The following is a 23,064-nucleotide window of genomic DNA, read 5'->3' as shown; positions in this document are numbered from 1 at the left end:
AACTAGGTGGAAGTTCTGGTAAATCATTTCCCAACCAAATCTTCGGAAAAAGGATGCCAGGTATTCCTTCATATTTTTATGAAAACTATATTAGTAACTATAGTTTAAAAAAGGAGTAAATAAAAGCTTACTGCAGTCCCGTAGTGAAGTGAAAACAAATCCCAGCTACGTGGAAGGTCAGTTACTTTTCCTTGCTGTCATCAAAATTTGTGGGAGATGGACTTGATTTTTCTACAAACTGTTACAAAATCAAGGTTAGTTACTTTGCTAACAAAAAGTAAACAACAGCTTAAGCTTACAGTGTTGATGTACGATAAAAAAGATCTTTAGATGAAATAACCTAAACTTTTATGAAATTCCAAGATTGATCTCCTTATTCAGTTACGATTTGGTGAGCTCATGCCACTGTCCGGTGTCACCACTACTGTAAAAAATCATGGTAAAAATTCAAACGGTTTTTTGTTTCTGGCAACATCCCGGCAAAAAAACAAACAACGGAGGCGTCAAATTTCAGCTTAAGCTTTGCTTATGCTACGTTGCATGTTATACGAAAGTCTGTGTATTGCTGCTTTCTCTGTCGTTCTGATGGAATGGGTTCGTTGTAGTTTCTCTTTAGACAATGTCATTCTTCGCTATTTCTTTCTTTTTTCGCATCTAGACAGCTGGTAAACAACACTTGCAGTTCGTCAAGTGTCAACTTAAAAATTAGTTGAAACTCCGCAATTAACGATTTCGTGTGACAGGCAACGCCGCATAAGCAAAGCTTAAGCTGAATTTTGACGCTCTCAACGTTGCTGAAAGTAGGAGAAAATCAATGTTGTCGGTTTCCGACACAACAGCCCGCTACATCTGCTCGTGATGGAAGAAATCGAATCTTCCCATGAGTGGCTCAACCATGACTATTCCGAACGTTCTCAGCAATTTACATCAGTTGTTCAGTCATTCATTGATGGAGGATTCGACATCGATCAAGTAAATGCAGGTGGTAGATCGGAGTTAGAATGTTTCACCTCTTCCATACTGCAATATCCGGATACGAACTTCTCTAATTTACTTGAAAAACTGGTAAAGAAACTTCGCCCGCTGTATTTCATCGCTGCCAAAAATGTTCGAAGGCATCAAATCCCCTACGGTGATATACCCGTGACACTTAAGGATTATTTAAAAAAAATTTGGAAACTAAAATAAGTCTAAGTCTCGTGTTTTATGAAATTGTTATGTTTTTCTCCCCCTTCCATGATTTTAGTGCATTTTTGAAATTTCTGTTTTCCTCTGGCATTCCAATGAAATTTTTTAACAAAATTTTTAGATTTTTATTATCCTGTGCAATGTTTTACCTAAATTTTTTTCCCTGGCCTTTCCACGAAATTTGCAATATTGTTACGGGATCTGGGTGGGTAAATGTTATCGAACACCTTTTTAAGAACAAACCGCTATTTCACTTATTTTATTTATTCAGATCTGTTTCTAGTCAATACAAGCACTACCACCAATTTTCCATTGTAACATTATTCAGAAAACGTCACGAAAGGACATGCATCAGATGTATAAGCAGCTGGAACCAGGTCGTATTGAATTCCAATTTCGACAACGACCATTTTTAAAATTTAGATTTTAAAAAAGCATGTTTACTTTTAATCGTAGTTGAATAGTCTTTCTCTCCCTCCCTTTATAGTCTCTAGACTAGAAAATTAGTCTTCTTCCCTTCATTTCTCTCTCTTTATACTCCACCACTCCAACTGAAACATTCTGAAAAGAAGAAGAATTTATGAAAAGAAAAACTTATTACAAGCGGCTTCATCTTTTCAACCACATTATCTAATGACACATTGATTAAACTGGATTAAACTAGTTTACAAAAGAATTACTTTTCAAAATGAAAAAATGTGTTGCACAACTTTCTTTCAAATATATTGTAGATAATTTTACATGACTACATAGAGGAAAATTTAATTTCGAAGAAGATTGTCGAAATTCTATTCCCAATTCCAAAACCCTACCTTACACTAATCACGTATCACGGCCAGATCACGGCTACACGGCGGGCCGCGGGCTATCTCGCCTTTACGGATAAGTCCCGCCTAGTCACTACTCACTAGCACAACATTTTGAAACCATTAACTGCAATCATACCGCTAGGTTTCTCTAGTAGTTAAGGGTTACATTTTTAGCGTTCATAGGATTTAGATTTTAAAAAAGTTTACAATTAGTCATTTAACGTCATAGTGAAATAGTTCATGTTAAATTAAGCATTTATCTATTGATTTTCCTTCAAAAATAGCTACACCAAAAATTGTACCTGTAAAATTTCAATATCCAATGTTGCAGTCATGGTCTAATGGTTTTAGTCTTAGATCTGTACGTATGAATGCACCGGATAGCACGACGCTCTTGAAATGGACATCAAGGAAGTGTCCATGCACACGGGATTTAACAATACACGGGAGCTAGCCTCCCCGACTTGAAACGTATACTGTAGTCATACTTAAGTATATTGATCCTATCTGTGCGTAGTATATTAATGTCATTTCCGTTATATACTATACACGCAATGGTTCTGAAAAGAATTATTGCACCTAGCGTCAACCCCAAGTCTTCAATGGTTCAGTGCGATGCATATGCCAAACTTTTTTCAATAAAAATTAAATTCGTTTAAATTGGTGGTTGAGGTGAGAAATTGCAAGATTTTGGTACTCGTTAATACAAATGATATTTCATCTTTTTAAGGCTTTTTGTGCTCCCACCAAATTGGATATTTTTAATTATTTTTGGTTTGTTTTGTTCAGAAGTCTTTGATTTAACTCATTTGTGAGTGTTTCAGGGCTCTGTAGAACACCTTTTTTCGAGAAATCATATCTTTTTCATATCGCCTTTCTCATAGCCATTTTCACTCATAGTTCCCCTCCCACTATCATCTGTCAAACCGAGCTGTCAGTGGCCCGACTTCCCTTTACTTTTCACTTTTCTTGCCTCTCTTATTTCTATATATCTTGATCCTCTCAACCACCCCTCTCGTTTCACATTATTGTATCAAATTGTCGATTTATTTATTTATTGTCTTATTCCAAAATTTAGGTTCTCTCTCTCCGACTTGTTCTGTCGTTTGGATCAGTATAGGAAAATAAAAACAGTGATTTTACCCTGTTAATTGTAAATTGCGGAGTACTTTTTCAAGTTTTTTTTAAGCAGGAAGTGCGTGGTATAGATTCCACCCCGTCCGATCTGGTTATAAGCAATAACCGAAAACGGCTTGGTCCCCTTGGGTTTCTAGCTCTTTGAGCTTATCTTGACCGGTGCTCAATCCGTCCTTGTGTCGTGGGCTTCTGAGGAAGTGCCAGAAACCTTTTGGTGGAGACCTTGGGGGGTTTTAGGCGCTGGTCACTCTGCTCATGCTCTGTGTAAGGGGGGGGGGGAGGGAACTGAGGGTAGTCGTAGTCTTCTTCTGACGCCCTGTCCGTCATTGCTCTCCTCCCAGTACCAAAGAGGATCTCCTGCACTTCTTCCTTCCTTTCCTTTTCGGTTCTGTATCTATTCGTCGTCTACCACAGTCTCACAGTCGTAGTTTAGCCTCCGGAATCCCATATGAGCCAGACTCAGTCCATGGACGAGTCTGATAGTGGTGCCTCTGAGCCCCCAGGCAGTAACAGGCAATGTAAACATTGCAATAAAGTGTTTAAAATCGTACACAATGGTCATCGCTGTTGCTCTGAGGATTGCAGGAAAGCTTGTCATGCGCAAAAGAGACAGTCGGCCAATACGTCATCGGACTCCACTAAAAATCGAAAGAAAAGGAAGAATGATAGTCGTTCCCCCGGCGTCTCTGATGCCAGCAACGTAAAGAAAGCCGAGGCCGATTCTGTCCGTGCCTTTCTAGCCGATCTTTCTGTAGACACTATTAACTCACTAAATAAGGCTGACTTGATTTCTCGCCTGTGTTCTGCTGTAGATCTACTAGCGACCCAACTTCTTTTGATTAGCGAACTTGAATCCAAGGTCTCTCGTCTTGACGAAGACCATGTTTCTGATCTTGAGTCCAAAATCTTGCTCCTTAATGATGATCTGGGAAATTGTGATGACCAAATTAAGACCCTCGAGGAAAATGCTGTCCAAATCAAGGTTTGTTTTGCTGAGCATGTATTGAGCCTCCAACAAGCCCGCCCACCGGGTTTTGCCGGGCCATCTTTTTCTGGTCCGTCCGCTCCTGGCCCGTCCTATGCCTTTCCTTTCTGGTTCTGTTTTGGGGGCCAAGTGTGCTGACGATTCGGCACCGCCCTTGAATGTGCAAGCAGTTGAGGACTTATTGGACACCAAAAACAGTGGTCTTATTCCCACCAACGTTCGGTACAAGAACAACAAATTGTTTGTCACTCTTGACAACGAGGTTGCCGTTGCCAAAGACGCGGATATTCTCAACAAGAAGCCTGAGTTCCATGCTCGTTTTGATACTGCTTCAAAACTCAACGTTCTTTTGTCAACGTTTCTGACACGGTCAGTTTGCACAGAGAGTTGCAACACCGCAACCAACTGCTGAGAAATCAGATCCAGTCGGTTAAAGTCATTTATACCAAACCCCACACATCAGAAGGGCATGTTAAGATCTTTCTTCGCACCAGGGCAGCCAGAGACAGCATTTTGCTCAGGGGAAAAGCTTCGATTCTTGGCACGAATCATAGAATTATTCCTGTAGACCTTGGCCGAGAAGTTAGACGCTGTTTCAAGTGTCAGGGGTATGGCCACACGCAAAAATTCTGCCCAGCTGCCACACCCGCCTGTGGCAGATGTGCTATGCCCCACCAAACCTCAGATTGCGTTAACCCCTCCGCGTTGAAATGTGTAAACTGCGGTGGCTCTCACCGATCTGGAGATAAACTTTGTCAGGAGCAGATCAAAGCGGTGGCACGGTACAGAGCTTTTTTTTTCCTAGACTCTCATGTGTAACGATTCTGCTTCGTCTCTACCCAAGAACGTTCTCCCTCCCAACCGTATTAGATGCATCCAGATTAACCTCCATCATTCCAAGTTAGCGTCGGCCACTCTGGCTCAGACGGTGCTGGACCTTGATATCGATGTAGTCTTAATCCAAGAGCCATATGCCTACTCAGCCGAAATCCCAGTCGTTGCTAACATCCCACCCGGTTTCTCGGCATTCTACCATCTCTCAAATGACCACGCGTATGGCTCAGTTATCCTAATCAAGGATTCCATTTCAACAGCAGGCAACCTAAGCGTTATGCATCTCTCAAATTTCGCATCCTGTGTTGAACTTCATACGAAATCGGGTCCGCTGCGTTTCGCTTCTATCTACCTTCGTCCCTCCATCTCCGACTTCGCCAGCACCGTTCAATCCATCTTTGATGCTCTTTCCTCGCCCTACTCGGTTTTCGGCCTGGACTTCAACACTAAAAACCGAGTTTGGAACAGCTCGGTTAATGACAGACGGGGTGAAGATCTGGAAACTGTTATTTTTGGCTCTGGCCTTAACATCGCTAATAGGCTTTGCGATGAGCTGGATTTTGTCCCTGGAGGCACAGCGTTTGTTGACCTCACCCTGACCGGACCACGCCTGTTCATCTCTCGGTGGGCTTTTCTGGCGATGCCATCCCTCTCGGACCATTCGTATATCTACTTTCAGGTCGACTCGCCTGTTTTTACTCCCAAACCTAAAGCTCATCCAAACAAACCTATACCTTCCCTGTCCAACATGAATCTGAATCTGTACCGTTCCAAACTGCTTGCTGCCTCGACGACCTGGCCTCGCTTTCTTACGTGTAGTTTCGAATCAGAAGTCGAGGAAAACATTAACGTTCCAGTCACTTCGATTCACTCGTGCGCTCAGGCGGCTAAAACTTTTCGGCCAGTGTTGTCGAGAGCGAAATCCATGCCCTGGTAGTCCAGGGAACTAAGTGCACTCCGCTCCAAAACTCGCTCTCTATACAGAGCCTAGTCTGCCCAAAAGTCTCATCTCCCAAATAAACTGCTCTATTGCCAGAGCAAAGCCAGCTACCAGAAAACCCTGCGCTCTGCAAAGCGAGCAGAATGGGCCAAACTCAGACTATCCGCCTCATCCAGCGAAACGTTCCGTGCTCTATCTCCTTTCATGGGCAAATCTAGGTCTATTCCCCTCCCAAGCAAACTGCTTGTCGACGGCAAGCTTTCGTCTGACCCTGCCACCATTGCGAAAGGTTGTGCCAGTCACTTTTTCCCAATTGAGCCTCCTTCTAACTCTTACCACCTAGAACTAGAGGCCTCCGTCGTCCGCCCACTCTCACTCCCCGTCTATGTCCACCCGCCTGTCATCTCCGACTGGGAGCTAGAGGCGGCGTTGTGATCTCTGAACCCAAAAACAAACCCCCGGATCTGATGGCATCTCTGCTGAGATACTTATTCTCAGTCTGCCGGAAATTAAGTTCTATCTATCAGCGATTCTTAACGCTTGCTTGCAGCTGCGCATCTTTCCTTCCACCTGGAAGCGATCAAAGGTAGTGGTAATTGGCAAACCCAACAAGCTGGACTATACCAGCTTAAACAGCTTCAGGCCTATCAGTCTGGTGTCTAATCTTGCGAAGATTTTCGAGAAAGTCGTGCTCGGGCGCCTGCTCTGGTTCGCAAACGCCCACGAATGGTTAAACGACTGTCAACATGGATTCAGAGAAAATAGATCTACGGACTCAGCAGCTCACTCTTTTATTTCCTTCATTGAATCAGCTTTCTCAGATAAAAAGGTCGCAGCCGCTGCTTTCCTAGACATTAAGAGTGCGTTTGACTCGGCCTGGCACCCAGCTATTATTGCAGCGTTTTCCAGCCGTGGCTGCCCAACCTATCTTGTCAACATAATCTCCAGTTTCCTTAAGAACAGGTCGGTGGTTCTCTCCATCGGCGATGTTACCTCTGTGCACCCCATGAGCCTTGGCTGTCCTCAGGGAGGAGTGCTATCTCCTTTCCTATGGAACGTCCTAATTGACGATATTTTAAAACTCTCCTTCCCTCATTTTCCAGTCAAAATGGCCGGTTTCGCTGACGACCTCTCGATCGCCACGACTCACAAAGACCCTTTCGTGGCGACCAAAAATTTGCAGACCGCCTGCGATCACATTGGGGCTTGGTTGGAATCAAGGAAACTCCAGTTCAATGCGGACAAAACAGTGGTCAAGATTTTTGCCCGTAAGTGTTCGCCCGGGTCGAGCGAGCCCCTTGTTTTATCCATAAAGGGGGTTCAGATTTCCCCTTCACTTGATGCCTCTTTTCTTGGTCTTACTTTGGATCCCAACCTGAAATGGCACAGACATCTGCAAGGAAAAATCGTGTCGGCCAAGCGGGCCATGTTTGCTGCCAATAGCTGTATTCGCCAAACCTTCAGCTCCGATGGCCATCGCCTGCGTTTTTTATATTCCACAGTTGTTGAGCCTATTTTCTCCTATGGGGCCTCGGTCTCGATCTCTGCGATGAGAACTAAAGCAGTTGTAAAAAAACTCAGGTCCTTTCACCTCTCGCTCTGTCGAATGATTACTGGTACGTTCAGATCAGCCCCCTATTCATCCCTAGTTCTTCTTTCCAACCTACTTCCTATTGAACTCAGACTACTGGAAATTGCGGCGTGTCGTTTTATCTCAGTCCCAGCTAACGCCCCTTTCGCTAGCTCGGCCAAAGAGATCATCCTTAAGCATCAACCCTTCCTGGCTGTCTCTCCAAAAACTGAAGTCTCTAGCTTGCCACACTCGGCAAATCATCCCCCATGGAAGCTAAAAATTCGCAGCACCACCATCCCCTCTGTAATGGTTCCGTTGCTTCCAAGTGTCCCCGGCACTCTCCAACTTTTTGTCGCTACCTTGTGCTCAAGTTCCAACCCCAGTTTTGCGTCGTGGCCACTTACAGCATAGGTATCAAGTCTGTGTATGAGGCGTCCCTTCCAAGCTCAATCTCTCATCGCTAGGCTAGCTGTATCTCACTTCTAAAAGCTTTGAAAGTCATACAGGCCTCCCAACCTACCTACTCATCCTGCAACCTATTCCTGTCTGCCATCTCATCCATTCTTCTCCCTGCGACTCCTCTCTACCCAGAAGAAGTTACGGCGCTGGTTTCTCTCTCAGCCCTAGGCCCTTTCTGCCATCTGTTTCTTGCGGCCAATCCGTCGTCGGCCGGTTTCCTCCTCGCTGTAAGCCGGGCGAAATCTCCGTCTAATTGTTTGATGGTTCACCCCACCTTCTCCCCCAAGTTCTGCAAAAATTCCGTCAAAGATCACCTTCTCGCTGTGTGGAACAATGAGTGGATGACCGCGAAAACCGGGTCTTCAACTCGCAGCTTTTTTCCCGACGTACTTGCCGCCCGCTCCCTCCTCATGCTGAGGTAAAACGTATTGGCCAATCAACTTATTACAGGCCACTGTCGCCTCAATCACCACCTTTTTCGCCTAGGCTACGCTCTAACCCCCGCTTGTGACTGTGGTTGGCCTGATGAAAACACCTTTCACTTTTTATTTGATTGCCCGAGGTTCTCATCTCTCAGAGGAAAGCTGATCTCGGCGTGCGCGACCTCCAAGGTCGCTTGGCCCCCTCCACTACTGGCTCTCTCCCAGTCTAGCCTCATCTGGAATACCTTCATTCGCTACCTGTCCAAGACGAAGCGGCTGTGCAGTAACGCGAGCCCCGGTTTCAGAACCATCCAGGAGCATACCGCCATGCCCAACGCAGGGCTCGGAAGGCATCCTTCCGCCATGCCTCTGTCTCCCGCTGGGGTCTAGGCACCCTCGGCAGTTGCCGCGCTGGCTCCTGATTCGCAGACCGGAGCTGCTCATCTAGGCTGCCGGCGCCCAGCCTCTTGCCAAACTTCTCTGTTTCTTTAATCTGACCATTTCGCCAATCTCTCAGCCCCACAGTCTTGTTTAACCACAGGCTCTGGTTGTTCCGCGTTTGTGTGCTCCTCCCTAATTCGTAGCTCCTCGCAACTTTACCGCCTCACTCCTATAAACGGAGGCGCTGGGTGGCAAATAGTGTCGAGTTGTGCGCCTTCCCCCAGCTTACGGGGTGGTGCCGGCATCCGACCTAGGTCTCGGCTACACCCGGTGCCCACATCTTTAAACGGTGGCGTCTGGCGCCGGGACTGATCAAGCTAGGGAGAGGGGGGCCAAGCGGGTCCTCTTTCTCTCTCTGCCCGTTTTTCAGCAGTAGCTTGCGACCGTTGCTTTCCCCTTTAGTTTTGTGCCCCAGGTCTGTTTTTCATTTTTTTTTTACAAGCTTTTACTGCCCTCCTTTCCTTCTCTCTCTGTACCCCCTAACTGTGATATCCCTCCGTCTCGCTAATACAGCGGGCCATCCTCGGTCTCCGAGTCCATGCCCTTTTATATAAAAAAAAGGTCATGGAAGAAATTTGCATCGAGTTCAGTCAATCACAATTAACTAGGTCAAATCACGCTGACTTCGGGAGCGACGTCTGCTCATAAGACGAGCCATCTCGCGGTTCGCCAACCCACCAATATTTTTAAAAACCAAAAATTTTAAACCCTTATTTTTCTTTATTGATCAATTCAGTTTTCTTCGGTGGATTTTACACAGCAAAACGAAACACGGAAACAGTTAATATGAGAATAAACAATGTAGCCTAAATTTCAAAAAAAAATCTACTTACAGTATTTTTGGGGTTGACCGGGGTTGACTTCCCTTTTTGGCCTAATTTACTGTGGTCCTACTCAATCGTAATCAACTAAACATTAAATTAGCTTTTTCTTTCCTCTGAGTGATGACACTTGCCAATTTTTTGTAAAATCAGCACGAGAAGAGGTGTAATGTGGATCCTTGCGAGGTGTAGTTTGAATCTGTTATATTCTATGTATATCAACGCTAGCGCTATTATTAATGAATCAAAAGTTCCTTGTGAAAATTTGATTAGGCTACTTGATGCTCACGCGAAACCAAACCCCTTCGAATATTTTGAATCATCTTGTTTTTATGACGCTTTTTTTAGGATTTACATTTTAAGGGAGAGAACGTTCTTTTAACGGTTTGTAGTGTAATTGTAATGTATAGCATGTTGCTTAAGAATTCGAGCGAATAAAAAAAAATAGCTAATTAATAGATGTTTATTAGGTTACAAAATTATACAATAATCTTATGCTGCATCTATATTTCATACATTATCTTTATTTCTTCATTTATACTTCTTAAAAGCCACCTAAACGTCACAAACGATGTTTCAATCAATGTATAAGCCAAAAGAACAATTCCCTGTGTATGTCTATTAGCTTAAAATCAGCACAAATCCGATGAATAAATTCGGATACTGAAGAGTTGATCTGCTACGTTCCCTCTGCAAATTATTCGGATACTGGCAAACGTAGACCATCGCACCACCGAATCGCACCACCGAATCGCTTAAAAAGTTACATCAACTGTCGAGGAACTTCTTTACCATGTTACTGCCAAATATTTTTTTCGCAGATTTTATTGTTATTTGTGTTAAATTTAATCTGTTTTAGTCGTTGTTTTAATTGTTTACATAATGACACAGGGCATAGCACAGCAGACGGGAAGGCAAATGGGAATGACGGCGGCACCACCAGCACCTGCCTTAAATTTGGTATCCGATTCAGAGCCGCCAGCAGAATATTTGGCAGAATACTTCATTTTGCCTTTGCCTCCACCTCCCATAGACATCGAATGCGATTGTTGCTAATACAGATAAATTGGAATTAATCCAAGAAACGAAATTTCAAATCTGATTTTAAATAAGCTACGATTAGTAGTGGGGCATCAGGAGGTGTTTTCGTGAACATGTTGTTGGTTTCTGGTGAATAATAAACGGGAGGGCCGATGGTACCGTTAGTGGCAGGTCTCTTGGGTGTTTCAGCGAATAAAGGCTCCTTGGGGACCAAAGTTGTTCCATTCGTTTCGTGAATAGGAGCAGAAAATGGCGTGGGATCGGTTGCCACACGAGGCGTCAACGTGAATGGCTGAAAGTTCCAATAATTGTTGTGTATTTGTCCATTCTTAATGAACAAGATCTTTACCTGGTAGGGGCCACCGTTGAACGTATCCATTAATTCGTCCAGTTTCTTGGGAGGCGATTGGAGGCCAGGAATCCATTTATGGGCGTCTGATTGTCGGCAGAGGAGAACCACCGATTCCTCGTTGGTACATTTTAGGTTGAATGGTAGTCGGTATAGCATAAAGACTGGCAAAAGGATCCTGCAGATTTGGAATTGGTGGATTTCTCCTTGCAGCCGGGTGTCGAGGAACATTACAAATGGGCTCTGAAGGCATTTCAGCTTCAGTCATGTAACCCGGGTAGTCGGGGTGAGTTTCAATTGAACAGAGCAGTACAGGATGTGAAGGGATGAAACAATATGGAGTGGCGTCTCGATCCTCTGGGCCCATCAATTCTGGATATTGCGGATGCGTCTGGATGTTGCACAATCCAAAAGGATGACCGGGAACGTCACAGAACGGCTCAGTTTGAGGTTCAGTCACATATAATCTGGATATCCTGGATGTCCATTCAACGATAAAATAAAAATATTAAAAATGCAGACCCTTTTTCAAACCAACTAATAGTTATGTAAAACTTACATGTTAAACTTAGAAGGCATAGGACTTCGACCGTGTTGATGGCTGGGGATTGTGCAGACCAACCCAGCAACAGCCTCAGAGAATTCAGGCAATTCTGGATGAGTAAACTTTGGATAATCTGGATGTACACTGACATTGCAGAGGAGCATTGGATGTCCAGGAACCGTGCACAATGGTAAATCTTCATTTTGTGTCGGAGTGTTAATATTTCCTTCGATTTGCACTGGCGGTTTCTTCGCCTTGAAGTCCGGAAAATCCGGATGTTCGGGGATGTTACATTTATCCAGCACATGTCCGGGTACGTTGCAGACAGTGTTGGATTGTTGTCCAGTTGCCTTGGGGTTGCAATATTTCGGATAGTGCGGATGTCGGATGAAATTACAGATGACGCGCGGATGCCCCTTCGGGAGGTCAATGTTGCAGATGGGCTCGATCTCGGGCGGAGGACAGCGGGAGGCGTGTTTCGGATAATCGCTGTGTTTGGGCATGTTGCACAAAAATTCCGGGTGCGAGGGAACGTTGCAGCCTCTTTGTCCGCCGGAGGGCAGCCAGTGGCGAAATTGGGATAATCCGGATGATAAGGATAATTGCATAAAATGGCCGGATGAACTTTTATGTTGCAAACGGGAGTCGTTGCCTGCGATCCTGTTGGACATGGAGGGGATGCGGCGTACATAGGGAAGTTGGAGTGGCGCTCTATAAATGGCAATTAAATACATTACCAAAAAATAATTGCAATAATAAAAGAAATTAATTCACCTAAATTACACATGGGTTGTGGATGCTTTGCAACATTACACAAGAGTCCCGCTGATTCGGGAATAATCCGAAGATTGTACATGGGATAATCTTCGTGATCCTGATGAGATAAAATGTGAAAACGGTTCAATGACAAAATCAAGCAAAATGTTAAAACGTTAATGATAATTACCGAAAAATTACAGATGGGGCAATTGAGCTGCTGTTGCGAGAGTGACTGAATTCCGGCGACCCTCATCTGCCTTTGATTGATCCTTGTGTAATCAATGACGTGATGATGGTGAGTGGCAGACGCTAAACTAGACGATCTGATTGACATCGATTGCATTTGATTATCGACCCCCGTTGACTGGATCGGCATTTCGGCGGATTCGGATGTGGCAGCTGCTTTGCTGCTGCTACTGTAACTATAAAACTGTTGTCGACTGCTGCTAGAGCTGAAACTGTTACTTCCAACAGTTCCAGACTGCATCACTACCGGTGCAGAAGCGCCAGATGATTGGACGTGCTGAGATTGATGCGTATGCGATTGGACCATCGTCCGGGCGGATCACTTTTCTCTGTTTTCCAACACTGGAGCCTGCTGGGTTGACCTAGTGGCCATTTCGCTCACAAACATCAAATCTTGAAGTGCCGAAACAATTTCATCCGCCCCATATCCCAACGGTTGTTGATTAATGGAAGACGTTTTCACGCGTTTTCACTAGTTGGCTCTTTTTGACGACCGTTTCCACCTCGCCATCGACTCCGGTACCACCGATCTTGCTAGTGCTTGTGGATTCCGACGCAAAGTTGTAAGCCACACCTCGACTACTCCAAGCTTTAGCTCTCTGCAAGGGAAAAAGAGAGTGAGTTGAAACAAAAAAATTTTAAATATGAGCTGTAAGATTTCATTTACATCCGAAACAGAGGTCGTGGCTCCTTGAAAGTCATCGTCGGATCGTCCGTCGTCGACTGACGTGGATGAAGGCATTCCCACAAGGACAGTTCCACCTCCGTGAGTTTGGTTGGACGAGTGATACTCGCGGTATTCACGTTGCTGCTGGGAACTCTGTGACCGAACGCTGCTGATGCTGCCACCTCTCGACAAAGCTTTGCCGAACAGTCCGTCCTATATTTCAAGCCAATCCATCAACTTTGATTCGGTTTTTAATTTAGTACTAGACCGACTTACGTTGTACGATCCCGTCTGAGGAATGTGTTGCTCCTGACGGCTCTGATGGAAGCAGGATTGGCACCTTGATCGAGGGGATGATTGGACGCAATGAATGAAGTGTCGAACACTCGACGGGCACTGGATGGTGTCGTCCGATGATGTTCTTGATGTTGACTGGTGTTGCTGGAGCTCACAGTTTGCCTCGACGATTGGTGATGAGACCCGGAAGTACCGGAATAAGAAGATGACGTGTCTTTGGGTCCCACACTTCCACTTCCCTCGATCCTGCTCGCAGAAGTCCCAGCTTTCCTCCGCGGCGACATACTCCGCTGGAGCTCATCCAGCATCATCCGATCTGCACGATAAACGACTCAATATACAGTGGGCACCTAAAGTGTCCGGACACCCGAGAGAACCTTATGGGAAACCGCTGTTTCCGCAAGGCGAAAAAGTGGTCAAATTTTCATTCGATTTGAATGAAAATTTTTTCCTAGGTTTTCTCAAACGCCAGGAGCAACCCAAATTTTTTTTTGAATTTTAAAAGAATGGGAAGGGTAGGTTTTTGTCCGAGGCAAAAGTGTCCGGACAGTAGAGAGGCCCATATGTAAATGGGCTTACTTTGCATTCCGATTGTGACTCATTGAAAAGTGTTAGAGTAACGCAAAAGGTCTTAAAAAAAAGATCTGCGTTTCCTCTATGGCACCCGTGAGTGACTAATGCAGGGTCTATAAAAAAAAATCTCTGCCTGCCGTCATCATCAAGTCTTCATTCGTTCTTCAAATAATCAAAACACACAGGTGAATACAACGATGTTTACAATGTTTAATCTGCTTACCTCGAAAAGAAATGGAATATTTTCTTTGATCGATCTTTGATTTCCCGTTAAAATAAGTTGACTTCGCCGGCTAAATCTGAATTTCTGAATAGATAATTTAGAATAGAAAAGTATTTTGTTTTTTCTGCAAACATTGTATGTTATTTGTTCTTTTGTGTACACACTGTGTTTCAAGATGGTAATTTTTATATTTTCTTAAATAGCTCTGCTGGTGGTAACTTTGTTGCAGCCAGCTGGTGATAGTCGTTCCTTTTGGAGGCTTACTACTTGTACTGGCTGTAACTTTCATCACATACAGAAACAAATGTAAAGCAGGTAAGCAAATCATGAGAGTTGTGGATTTTACCAAAGACCATTTTCTCTAACTTTTTTTATCTATTTTGTAGAAGCATGGCGAAGGTCTTGCCTTTCTCCACATGGTGCTTTCGTGTCATGAAGATGTGTGTTCTGTTAGGGTGCAAAAATGTGATGAAAACAGGGAATCTGAAATGTTAATTATGTACTTGTATGATTAATTTAGTAGGTTAGCATTTTGTTCTTGATGTCAAAGACATAAAGTGATATCTTATTCAGTGTTTCAAAATAGAGCTTTTGTGGAAAGTTCATTTAAAGAATTGTAAATTTAGTTTGGTTAAGCAGAACAGAAATTCCTGCTTGTGCAAACTTGCAGTTAACATCATACTTTAATGTGTTATTTGTCTATTTTGGTGTCCATGCAGTATATGCAGCATTGGAACAGTTGGGTATAATTTAGTCAATGTTACCTGATGGCTGTCGGTTCTATTTTATCGGCTGCGTTTTGTCGATGTGTCGTCTCTTGCTACCTGTACCGGCGATGAGGTAATGATTGATGTATAGTCTCATTCAATTATTGACTATTAATTGAAATCTCCGCCGTTCCATAGACTTGATCCATTGTCCGGATTCGGTCCCCGTTCAAATAAAGATAAGAATATTATGATGAGACCAGGAAATAAATATAAATACTATTTTCATAATCTAAATGACAATGACCCACGACGACGCACAACAATTGAATACAAATTTGAACTGATAAAAGTTAAGAATTTGCAAGGATTTGAACCACTTGCGTAGGTAAATTTGTTAGCTTGACTGGATTAAAGAGTCCTAGATTTTTAACAATAGAAAATAAAAATTAACAGGTAAATTATTAAATAAATCTATTTTAATCTTTTTTCCATCTACGCAAAAATATTAATTATTTGAAATGCAACATATGGTGTGTAAATACGCTACCATTTATTTACAGAAACAATTATGTGCCGTGTGGCGGAGTGGGTTAAGGCGCCGCCATATCATCTCCAATCACACAAAGTGGGAGTGCTAACCACTAGGTACTAAAACTAAACAAAAATGGACATCCTTCCGACTTCAGGTGGTGTCATTGTCAGCTCCTGACATACTAACAGAAGTTGACTAGAAACAAGCTTTTAAGCTGAAGCATAGACCGATCCTCGCTCTAAACTACGTAATCCCATTATTATTTTGGCATGCGAATCTGAGGTCGGATTACAACTTAGAAGTAATGCCTAGTCAACCCTGGTTTTATTTTATGTAGTATGTTTTATTCTATGTTTTATTCCCCTCCCCCCCAAAAAAAAATTATGAAAAAGGCGACGACGTGATATCTGTAATTCTGTATATATTACCTTCGGAGACGTTTTTGTTTATTGTATCGATCCAAAAGAGACTCAGGCCCAACCTGTTAGATACACCAGCAGCCTGGCCTAGTCTGACAGTTAGAGGCGCAATTGCAAACAGCCCCCAAATGAGAAACGACAAACGCTTCTTTATTCCTTGGAACGGAAACCCACCGAAAAAATGATGAAAAGAGCACGACGTTACATTTTAAAGGCATTTCGTTTTATTTACTGGTGAAAAACGTCAAAAACATTGCTATCTAACGCTCAAAATTACAAACAACAAGAGCAGATAGATTTAGAAAAAAAGAAATGGTGCGTCTTCCCGCAATACTTTTTGAAAGAATTTAAAAAATTTATAAAATATTTGTAAGAAACAACACAAAGTTGATATTGTAACTAATATATGATTGCTCTTTTAGCCAAGCTGACGCTGCCTCGTCTACCTCTTAACGTGCTTATTGTACGGTGGATGACGTGGATGGTCCATTATCGAAAGGATTGTCGGAGGCACCCATCAGACCCATGCCAGTCCCAACGAATTCCCTTACCAGATTTCCCTCATAGTATGTTGCCTTAATTAAATTTCATGTAATACATCTGTTATTCTTTAATTTTTATGGTATTTGTGGTGCTTCCATTTACAAGAGTGGCTGCATCATCACAGCTGTTCACTACACTGACGGATGATTTACAATATTGAATTAAACGCATATAATAGAGAAACGTAAATTTATGACTAATATTAGGACAAAAATTCTGCCTAAAAACAGAATCGCTGCCGGTTTTCTGTGAATTGTTGCTGATGAACACAGCTTGTCCATCGATTCCGCATTCCGGAAATGAGTGATTCTGGAATGTTGCAGGGAACCAAACATGAGTACATATAATTCTTTCTGACATTTATTTTAAGTACAAGTGCCGCTTTGATCAATTTCATTTTTTAAAAAATTATTGTTGATTGTTATTTCGATGATCATTTAGATCCCTCCTAGATGACTCTATAATCTCTGATGCCGGTCTTGGCATGTTGGCACTTGGTGAAACAAACACAAACACAATGCATAGTTATCCCCTATGTGGCAATGTTGTCGTTGAGCAGCTTGTAAAAAACTAACAATATTGAATCTCGTCGTTTCTTCAGTTGTTTCGAGAAAAACCGCTTTGGCTGGCAACAAGGAAGAGCACCATTTTATCAAATCTTAAATTTTCGCTCTATTGAAGATGGCTTCTGATGGGCCAGTAAAAGAGGTAAACAAAATTTGTTGACAGCTTAGTGGGATCTACCTTTACCTACCGTACCTTTGTTCTTAGTCTTTAACTGCGGAAACTGTCAACGATACAGCTGAATCGGAGGCTGGAACAATTGAAGAAGTCAAGTTGACAACAAGAGCCAATGAGAGACTCAAAAGTATTAAGAAGTATTTGAGATTCAATGACATTCTCTGTTTGCCTAGTCTTTACATTGGACCGGTAGAACCTATTAAAGAAATCATGTGGGTTTATGAAGAGCAAGCTGGAATGATTCAAAGAGAAATAAGCTATGCTCCTGGATTACAAAAGATCTTTGATGAAATTCTTGTCAATGCTGTAGATAACAATCTTCGAGACAGCAGCATGGATACTCTAAAAGTAGACATTGATCCGTAAGCTTACAAATTTACTGGTGTGCTCTCAGATTTGGTAAATTATGGTTTCTGCTTTTTACAGGGCAAAAAACGTTATCAAAGTTTTCTGCAAAGGGAAAGGCATTCCTGTTGTAGAGCATGATAAAGAAAAGATGTATGTTCCTTCACTTGTATTTTGCCACTCGCTTACTTCATTCAACTAACTACAATGATCAAGAAGAAACAGTCACTGGAGGTTGCAACTGTTTTGGTAGCATATTTAGCAGATCATTTGAATTAAAAACAGGATCTAAAGTTGAATGCAAAAGCTTCAAGCTTTCAAATTGAAAACCCAATGTCTTGGTGGAGGCGGATGCCCTTACGCCAAAACTGTCCAAGTTGTTTAAATTTATTTTTAGCGATGGATCACAAAAAGAAAAATTGCTAATAAGAATTTAGTGATTTGAATAGTGATTTTCTAAATATTTTTCACATTTCAATGTACAAATGTTTTAATTGAATTCATTACTAAATGATGTGCAATAAATGAAATAATAAATTTGTATAAATTTCAGAATATTTTTGTTTATTTATTTAATAAAATGTATACAACATTTCTATATTTAACAAGTACAGAATTTAATGAATGAATTAAATAAATACAGAATTGTTTATTTATTTAATAAAATGTATACAACATTTCTATATTTAACAAGTGCAGAATTTAATGAATGAATTGAATAAATACAGAATTGTTTATTTATTTAATAATATGTAATGTAAACATTTCTATATTTTACAAGTACACAATTTTATATTATTATACCTTAAAATAAGAAAACAAACATGGAAGCCAGAAAAGAAATAACAAATTCAATAACAAATACTTTTGTATTTGACATATTCATGTAAAAAAAAATTCTAAATAATATATCACACTTCAAATTTATTATACGATAAATGTTACAATCAATATTGAATTACAATGTTATTTAAATTTGATTTAAATCGACTTTTGTTTCTCGGGTTGAATACCTTAATTACAAATTTTTGGACTTTAGAAATATAAGAAGAGTTTCCAAATGTCGGCATTGATTCGTCTTCAATCGGCAAAGCTTCCCATTCTTCGTCAATAACGACAGAGAAGATAATTGATATCCAAAATAGAAGATAGAACAAATCACTTGTAAATTTAAACATATTTACACTGTATATCCATTGATTGACAAACATAAAAAGACTTCCACTCTTGACCACTTTGTTAAACAGAATGCATATATGAAGTTACACAGGCTACATATTCTTTCAACTACTGATGCTTTAATCCCTCCCTTTCCACCCCGTAGGGGTGGATCCAAAGACTGAGCGCCAATGAAACAATCTTTGCCATAAAAACAGACAAGGACCGCAACCTTGCAAAGATTTGTGTTCTGGAGGGCACTCAGTTCAACTACCCTTCAAGGTGACCTAAATAGGAAGGTCAACGTGACGGTTGACAAGAGGGATAAAGCTCTTTCTTTGTGTGGGTTTTTTTGGTTGACCTTCTTTTACTCTTAGCATCTAGAGATATACTTGTTACTCTTAACATCTGTCGAGCTCTTAACATCTGTCGAGCTCTTAACATCTAAATATATATATATGATAAACTCTTAACATCTATTGAGCTCATAGCATCTATATGGGTTAGCCCCCTTACGACCCTCCCGGGAGGATCCGAGAGGGCAATGGCCTCGAATGAGGCCATGAAGCGATAGGAAAAAGGGAGGGGAGAAAACTATAACAAAATGTTAGAACTTTATTTCTAGTCATTCGTCATGTCCATTTCCTTGTTTTAAATATAGAGGTGTGACCTCTATTTATATTACATACTACTTACCCTAAATACAGAAGTAAAAATGGACTGACAATATGACTTATGCTGGAACCCCCGAGATTTTACCCTATTTTGGAGAAGATTTCACTGAAATTACTTTCTCAGTTGATCTTACTAAGTTCAATGTAAGCATCTTCATGAAATTTATTTGATACTATGTATAAATTACATCCATGGTATTGGTAGATGGATATTTTGGACAAAGATATACAAGATCTTCTCTCACGCCGTGTTGTTGATATCGCCGCCTCAACTCGTGGAGTGAAAGTTTATCTCAACGGTAAAATTATTCCGATAAATAATTTTGAGGATTACGTCGATCTATTTCCGAAGGTATTTATTTATTTTTCATCCATTTAAAGAAAGAAAAAATTTGCCATACCAACATATGGTTTAATTTAGGGTGGAGACTGTTGAGTTAGAAATTAACACTTGAACCTGTCTGCTGAAAAGAACACCCTGTATTGCTGCCAGCCTGGTCACCATCCTCAACAGCACTGAGTCTCCCTCTCTGATTTCTTTGTCCGGGTAGGTCCTTCCCCTCCTCCCTTCTTTACTGGCTATGCTGCGTGGCCGCACTGTCCAGTTTGTTTATCTTTTACACTCAATACCCCCCCTCAAACTGGACCCCCAAAAATAAACATGAGCACAGAATACACACCATATTTGAATCAGAAATAAATACTAGGTTCAGTGTCACAAGACAAACAATAAGAAAAGAAACTAACATCCTCCTCTAACTCTTCAGTATTTGACCCCCTACACCCCGAACGCCAATCTTGTCACGGAGATACTTGAAGCGTGGAGCAGTCAGGGGTTTCGTGAATACATCAGCCAGTTGCTCCTGGGAGCTTACATAGTTGGTGTTTATTACTCCAATGTTTTGAGCCTCTTGGATATAGCGATATCTAATGGCGATGTGTTTCATCTTCCTCTTCACATTATCTCAATGCGGAATCCCTCTCACATTATCGTAATGTGGAATCCCTCTCACATCATCACGATGTGGAAAAGCACCAGCTTTCTTGTAGATTCTTCACATTATCTCAATGCGGAATTCCTCTCACATTATCGTAATGTGGAATCCCTCTCACATCATCAAGATGTGGAAAAGCACCAGCTTTCTTGTAGATGTTTGACTCGTTGTACTTTCCCAGGCTTCACCTTCGACATTTGAAACAACTCACTGATGGATGTGTTCTCGAAACTTGGTTAGTGCCTCGCCGTACGCCTCATCTGGAACGTCACCAGGAGGTTCATAATTCGATTTGACATTATCGAGGATAATAACGTCTCTATCAGAGGTGGAACCGGACGAATGAAGATTGAAGCTCCCAAACGGACTTTCCGACTTCAGGTTTATCAAATTGCCCGTCAGTTTTTGAACCTGATTGAATGCTGTGTGAAGTGAAGTCCCCAGTGTTTGAATTATGTTGTCCAGCTTACTGGCCTGACTCGTGTCAATCCTGTTGTAGAGAAAAAAACATCCTGGAGCTGAGGCGACTCCCGTTCCGTTCGGCCAATTTCGTTCCATCATAAGCCATGAGGACAATTTGAAGAATTTCCTTGACAGCCGCGTCGTTCTCACCAGGAATGATGATGATGGTCGCATCCGACAACAAGATACTTAAAGTAGCCATCTGGTTGTCGCGTTTCTCGCTGCCAGGCAGTCCGTGATATTCTGGAGCTCGAGTTCCATCTGTGTCCAGCAGCAAAATGTAGTCGTATTTTGGACGTCCCTCGACAGCCAGCAGCTGCATGTTGACACCTCGGGTGCACTGTCCAACGCTGGTCCTCATTCGGATGCCAAACATCGTGTTGAGCATCGTCGACTTGCCGCTGCTCTGAACGCCCATGACGGACAGCACAAACATTCGCTTTCGTTCCACCAACTTGCCGAATTCGTACAAAACTACTTTGATCCAATCTTGACGGATCATGTTGGAATCACCGTCTAGTAGTTCAAGGGGGAAACCGTCCATTAAATGTTGGGCGGGCAGACGAGGAATTTTCTGAATTGAGGGCGACCGTTTTTCTGGGTCCATGTCCGTGTAGAGATGACTCAATTCTCTCCACAAGTCCTCAACGTTGAGGGCACTATCAATCAATTCGGTCTTGGCAGAGTTTAAGTCTTTCTTCAATTTGGAAACAAGACCAGTTTCACGGACAGCATTGCTTAAACTCTCAGCATACAAAGTGGATATAATTATTGAATCTTTTTCAATAGATGCCCTAATTCCTGTTCGCCACGTTTGGCCAATTCTTTCTCCAACAAACAAAAGAACAATACACGAGAGCACGAATCTTCTTTCTCCAGAATTTGAAGAAACACTTTCAGCAACGGATGATGTTGAACTCGAACTGTTTGCGAACGAATAGTCTCTTTCACTTTCATAATCTCATCTTCAAATTGGGCCACCATTTCGTTATTCAGGCGATGTTCCACTTTAGCTTCTTCAATTTTCGCCCGTTTCAGGTAGTACTTTTGTAGAAGAAATTCGAACTTCTTTACATCACCCAAATATTGGACAAAACGACAATCGCTCCAATGAACTGCAGATGGGGACACACATTCCAGCGGGCTGTAAGCTTCCTCAATTAAAACGGGAATTTCATGCAACATCTTATTTTCTTGGGAAGTCGTACAATTAGATTGAATTACCATTTCTGACGCCGCGCTGACAGTATCTTTGAAAAGAGATAGCGTTTCGCCCCGAAGTTGGCCCTCAACACGCAAACGAAATACGTTTCCTGTTATGACGAATTCATGACTCATCTCTCCCATCGACGGTGTCCAAACGCAGCTGAAATTGAACGCATCCAATCCAAGGGTAGTAGCAGGATGTTTGGTAGAGGTCGTTTCTTCATCCTTCGGAAACATGTGACAAAAATGCTCTACCTCAATTGTCGAATCTTCAACTAATAAGTAACTGACAAAATGTTTAAGACACTTCCACAGAGGCCTGAACTCCCCTATGACGTGGATGACCAAGACGTGTTGAACTTTCTTGGCAGTTTTGCTGGTTGCTTCAATCACCAGACAGCCAACGCCAATCTCGGGGATCAATGGATTCGATGAGAGACTGCCAGTGGACAAATCTTGTCGATGGACACTTTGGACGTAGAAGACGCTGTTCATGATCTCATTGGTCTGGCTCACATTTCTCTGGCAGCACGAAAGGACAGCAACACGGAACAGTGATTGATCTTCACCCAATCACGTGTTGACACCAGGAATGGTGATGTGTCTGAATAAGTTGAGATGATGTTTGACAGCAATCCAGTGTTGAACCCCTGGGTTCTGATTGAACCTTGCAACTTTGCTCACAACATAAGCGATATCAGGCCGTGTTGTGGTCGAGAGATACAGTAATGCTCCAACTGCACTCTGATACGGATCCAGACACCATACAACATGGAGGCGGCCATCCCTCTCCATCACTAAAAAAAAACTCCAATTCCCTGTGAACAGTTAGCCGAGGACACACAAAAAGAAAAAAAATTGATCAAACAGAGCAGCTGTTAGCTGTGCGTACAGCTGGGCCCATAACCTGTTGAGTTAGAAATTAACACTTGAACCAGTCTGCTGAAAAGAACACCCTGTATTGCTGCCAG

General features: G+C 42.2%; 2 protein-coding genes across 2 annotated transcripts in view; one reads left to right on the top strand and one right to left on the bottom strand.

The window, feature by feature from the left end:
* Positions 1-23,064, top strand: part of LOC124312357 (collagen alpha-1(I) chain-like) — a 1,404,094-nt gene that overhangs the window by 738,921 nt on the left and 642,109 nt on the right. The window lies entirely within an intron of this gene.
* LOC124310695 lies at positions 13,018-13,796 on the bottom strand. The gene is made up of 3 exons (XM_046774652.1): positions 13,492-13,796; positions 13,216-13,428; positions 13,018-13,147 (listed from the first exon to the last, which is right to left on the bottom strand). Exons 1-3 carry the CDS (start codon positions 13,794-13,796, stop codon positions 13,021-13,023), a joined length of 645 nt encoding a protein of 214 aa, XP_046630608.1. The 3' UTR covers positions 13,018-13,020.

This window comes from Daphnia pulicaria, chromosome 8 (genome assembly GCF_021234035.1).
Source record: "Daphnia pulicaria isolate SC F1-1A chromosome 8, SC_F0-13Bv2, whole genome shotgun sequence".
Classification (NCBI taxonomy): domain Eukaryota; kingdom Metazoa; phylum Arthropoda; class Branchiopoda; order Diplostraca; family Daphniidae; genus Daphnia; species Daphnia pulicaria.
This window is presented reverse-complemented; position numbering and strand designations above follow the sequence as displayed.

Excerpts from the sequence above, each read along its gene's own strand:
- LOC124310695 (XM_046774652.1), bottom strand. The coding sequence starts at position 13,796 with ATGTCGCCGCGGAGGAAAGCTGGGACTTCTGCGAGCAGGATCGAGGGA. Across the intron at positions 13,429-13,491 it reads CTCAGACGGGATCGTACAAC|GACGGACTGTTCGGCAAAGC; the intron begins GTAAGTCGGTCT and ends CTTGAAATATAG. Across the intron at positions 13,148-13,215 it reads CCACGACCTCTGTTTCGGAT|AGAGCTAAAGCTTGGAGTAG; the intron begins GTAAATGAAATC and ends TTTCCCTTGCAG.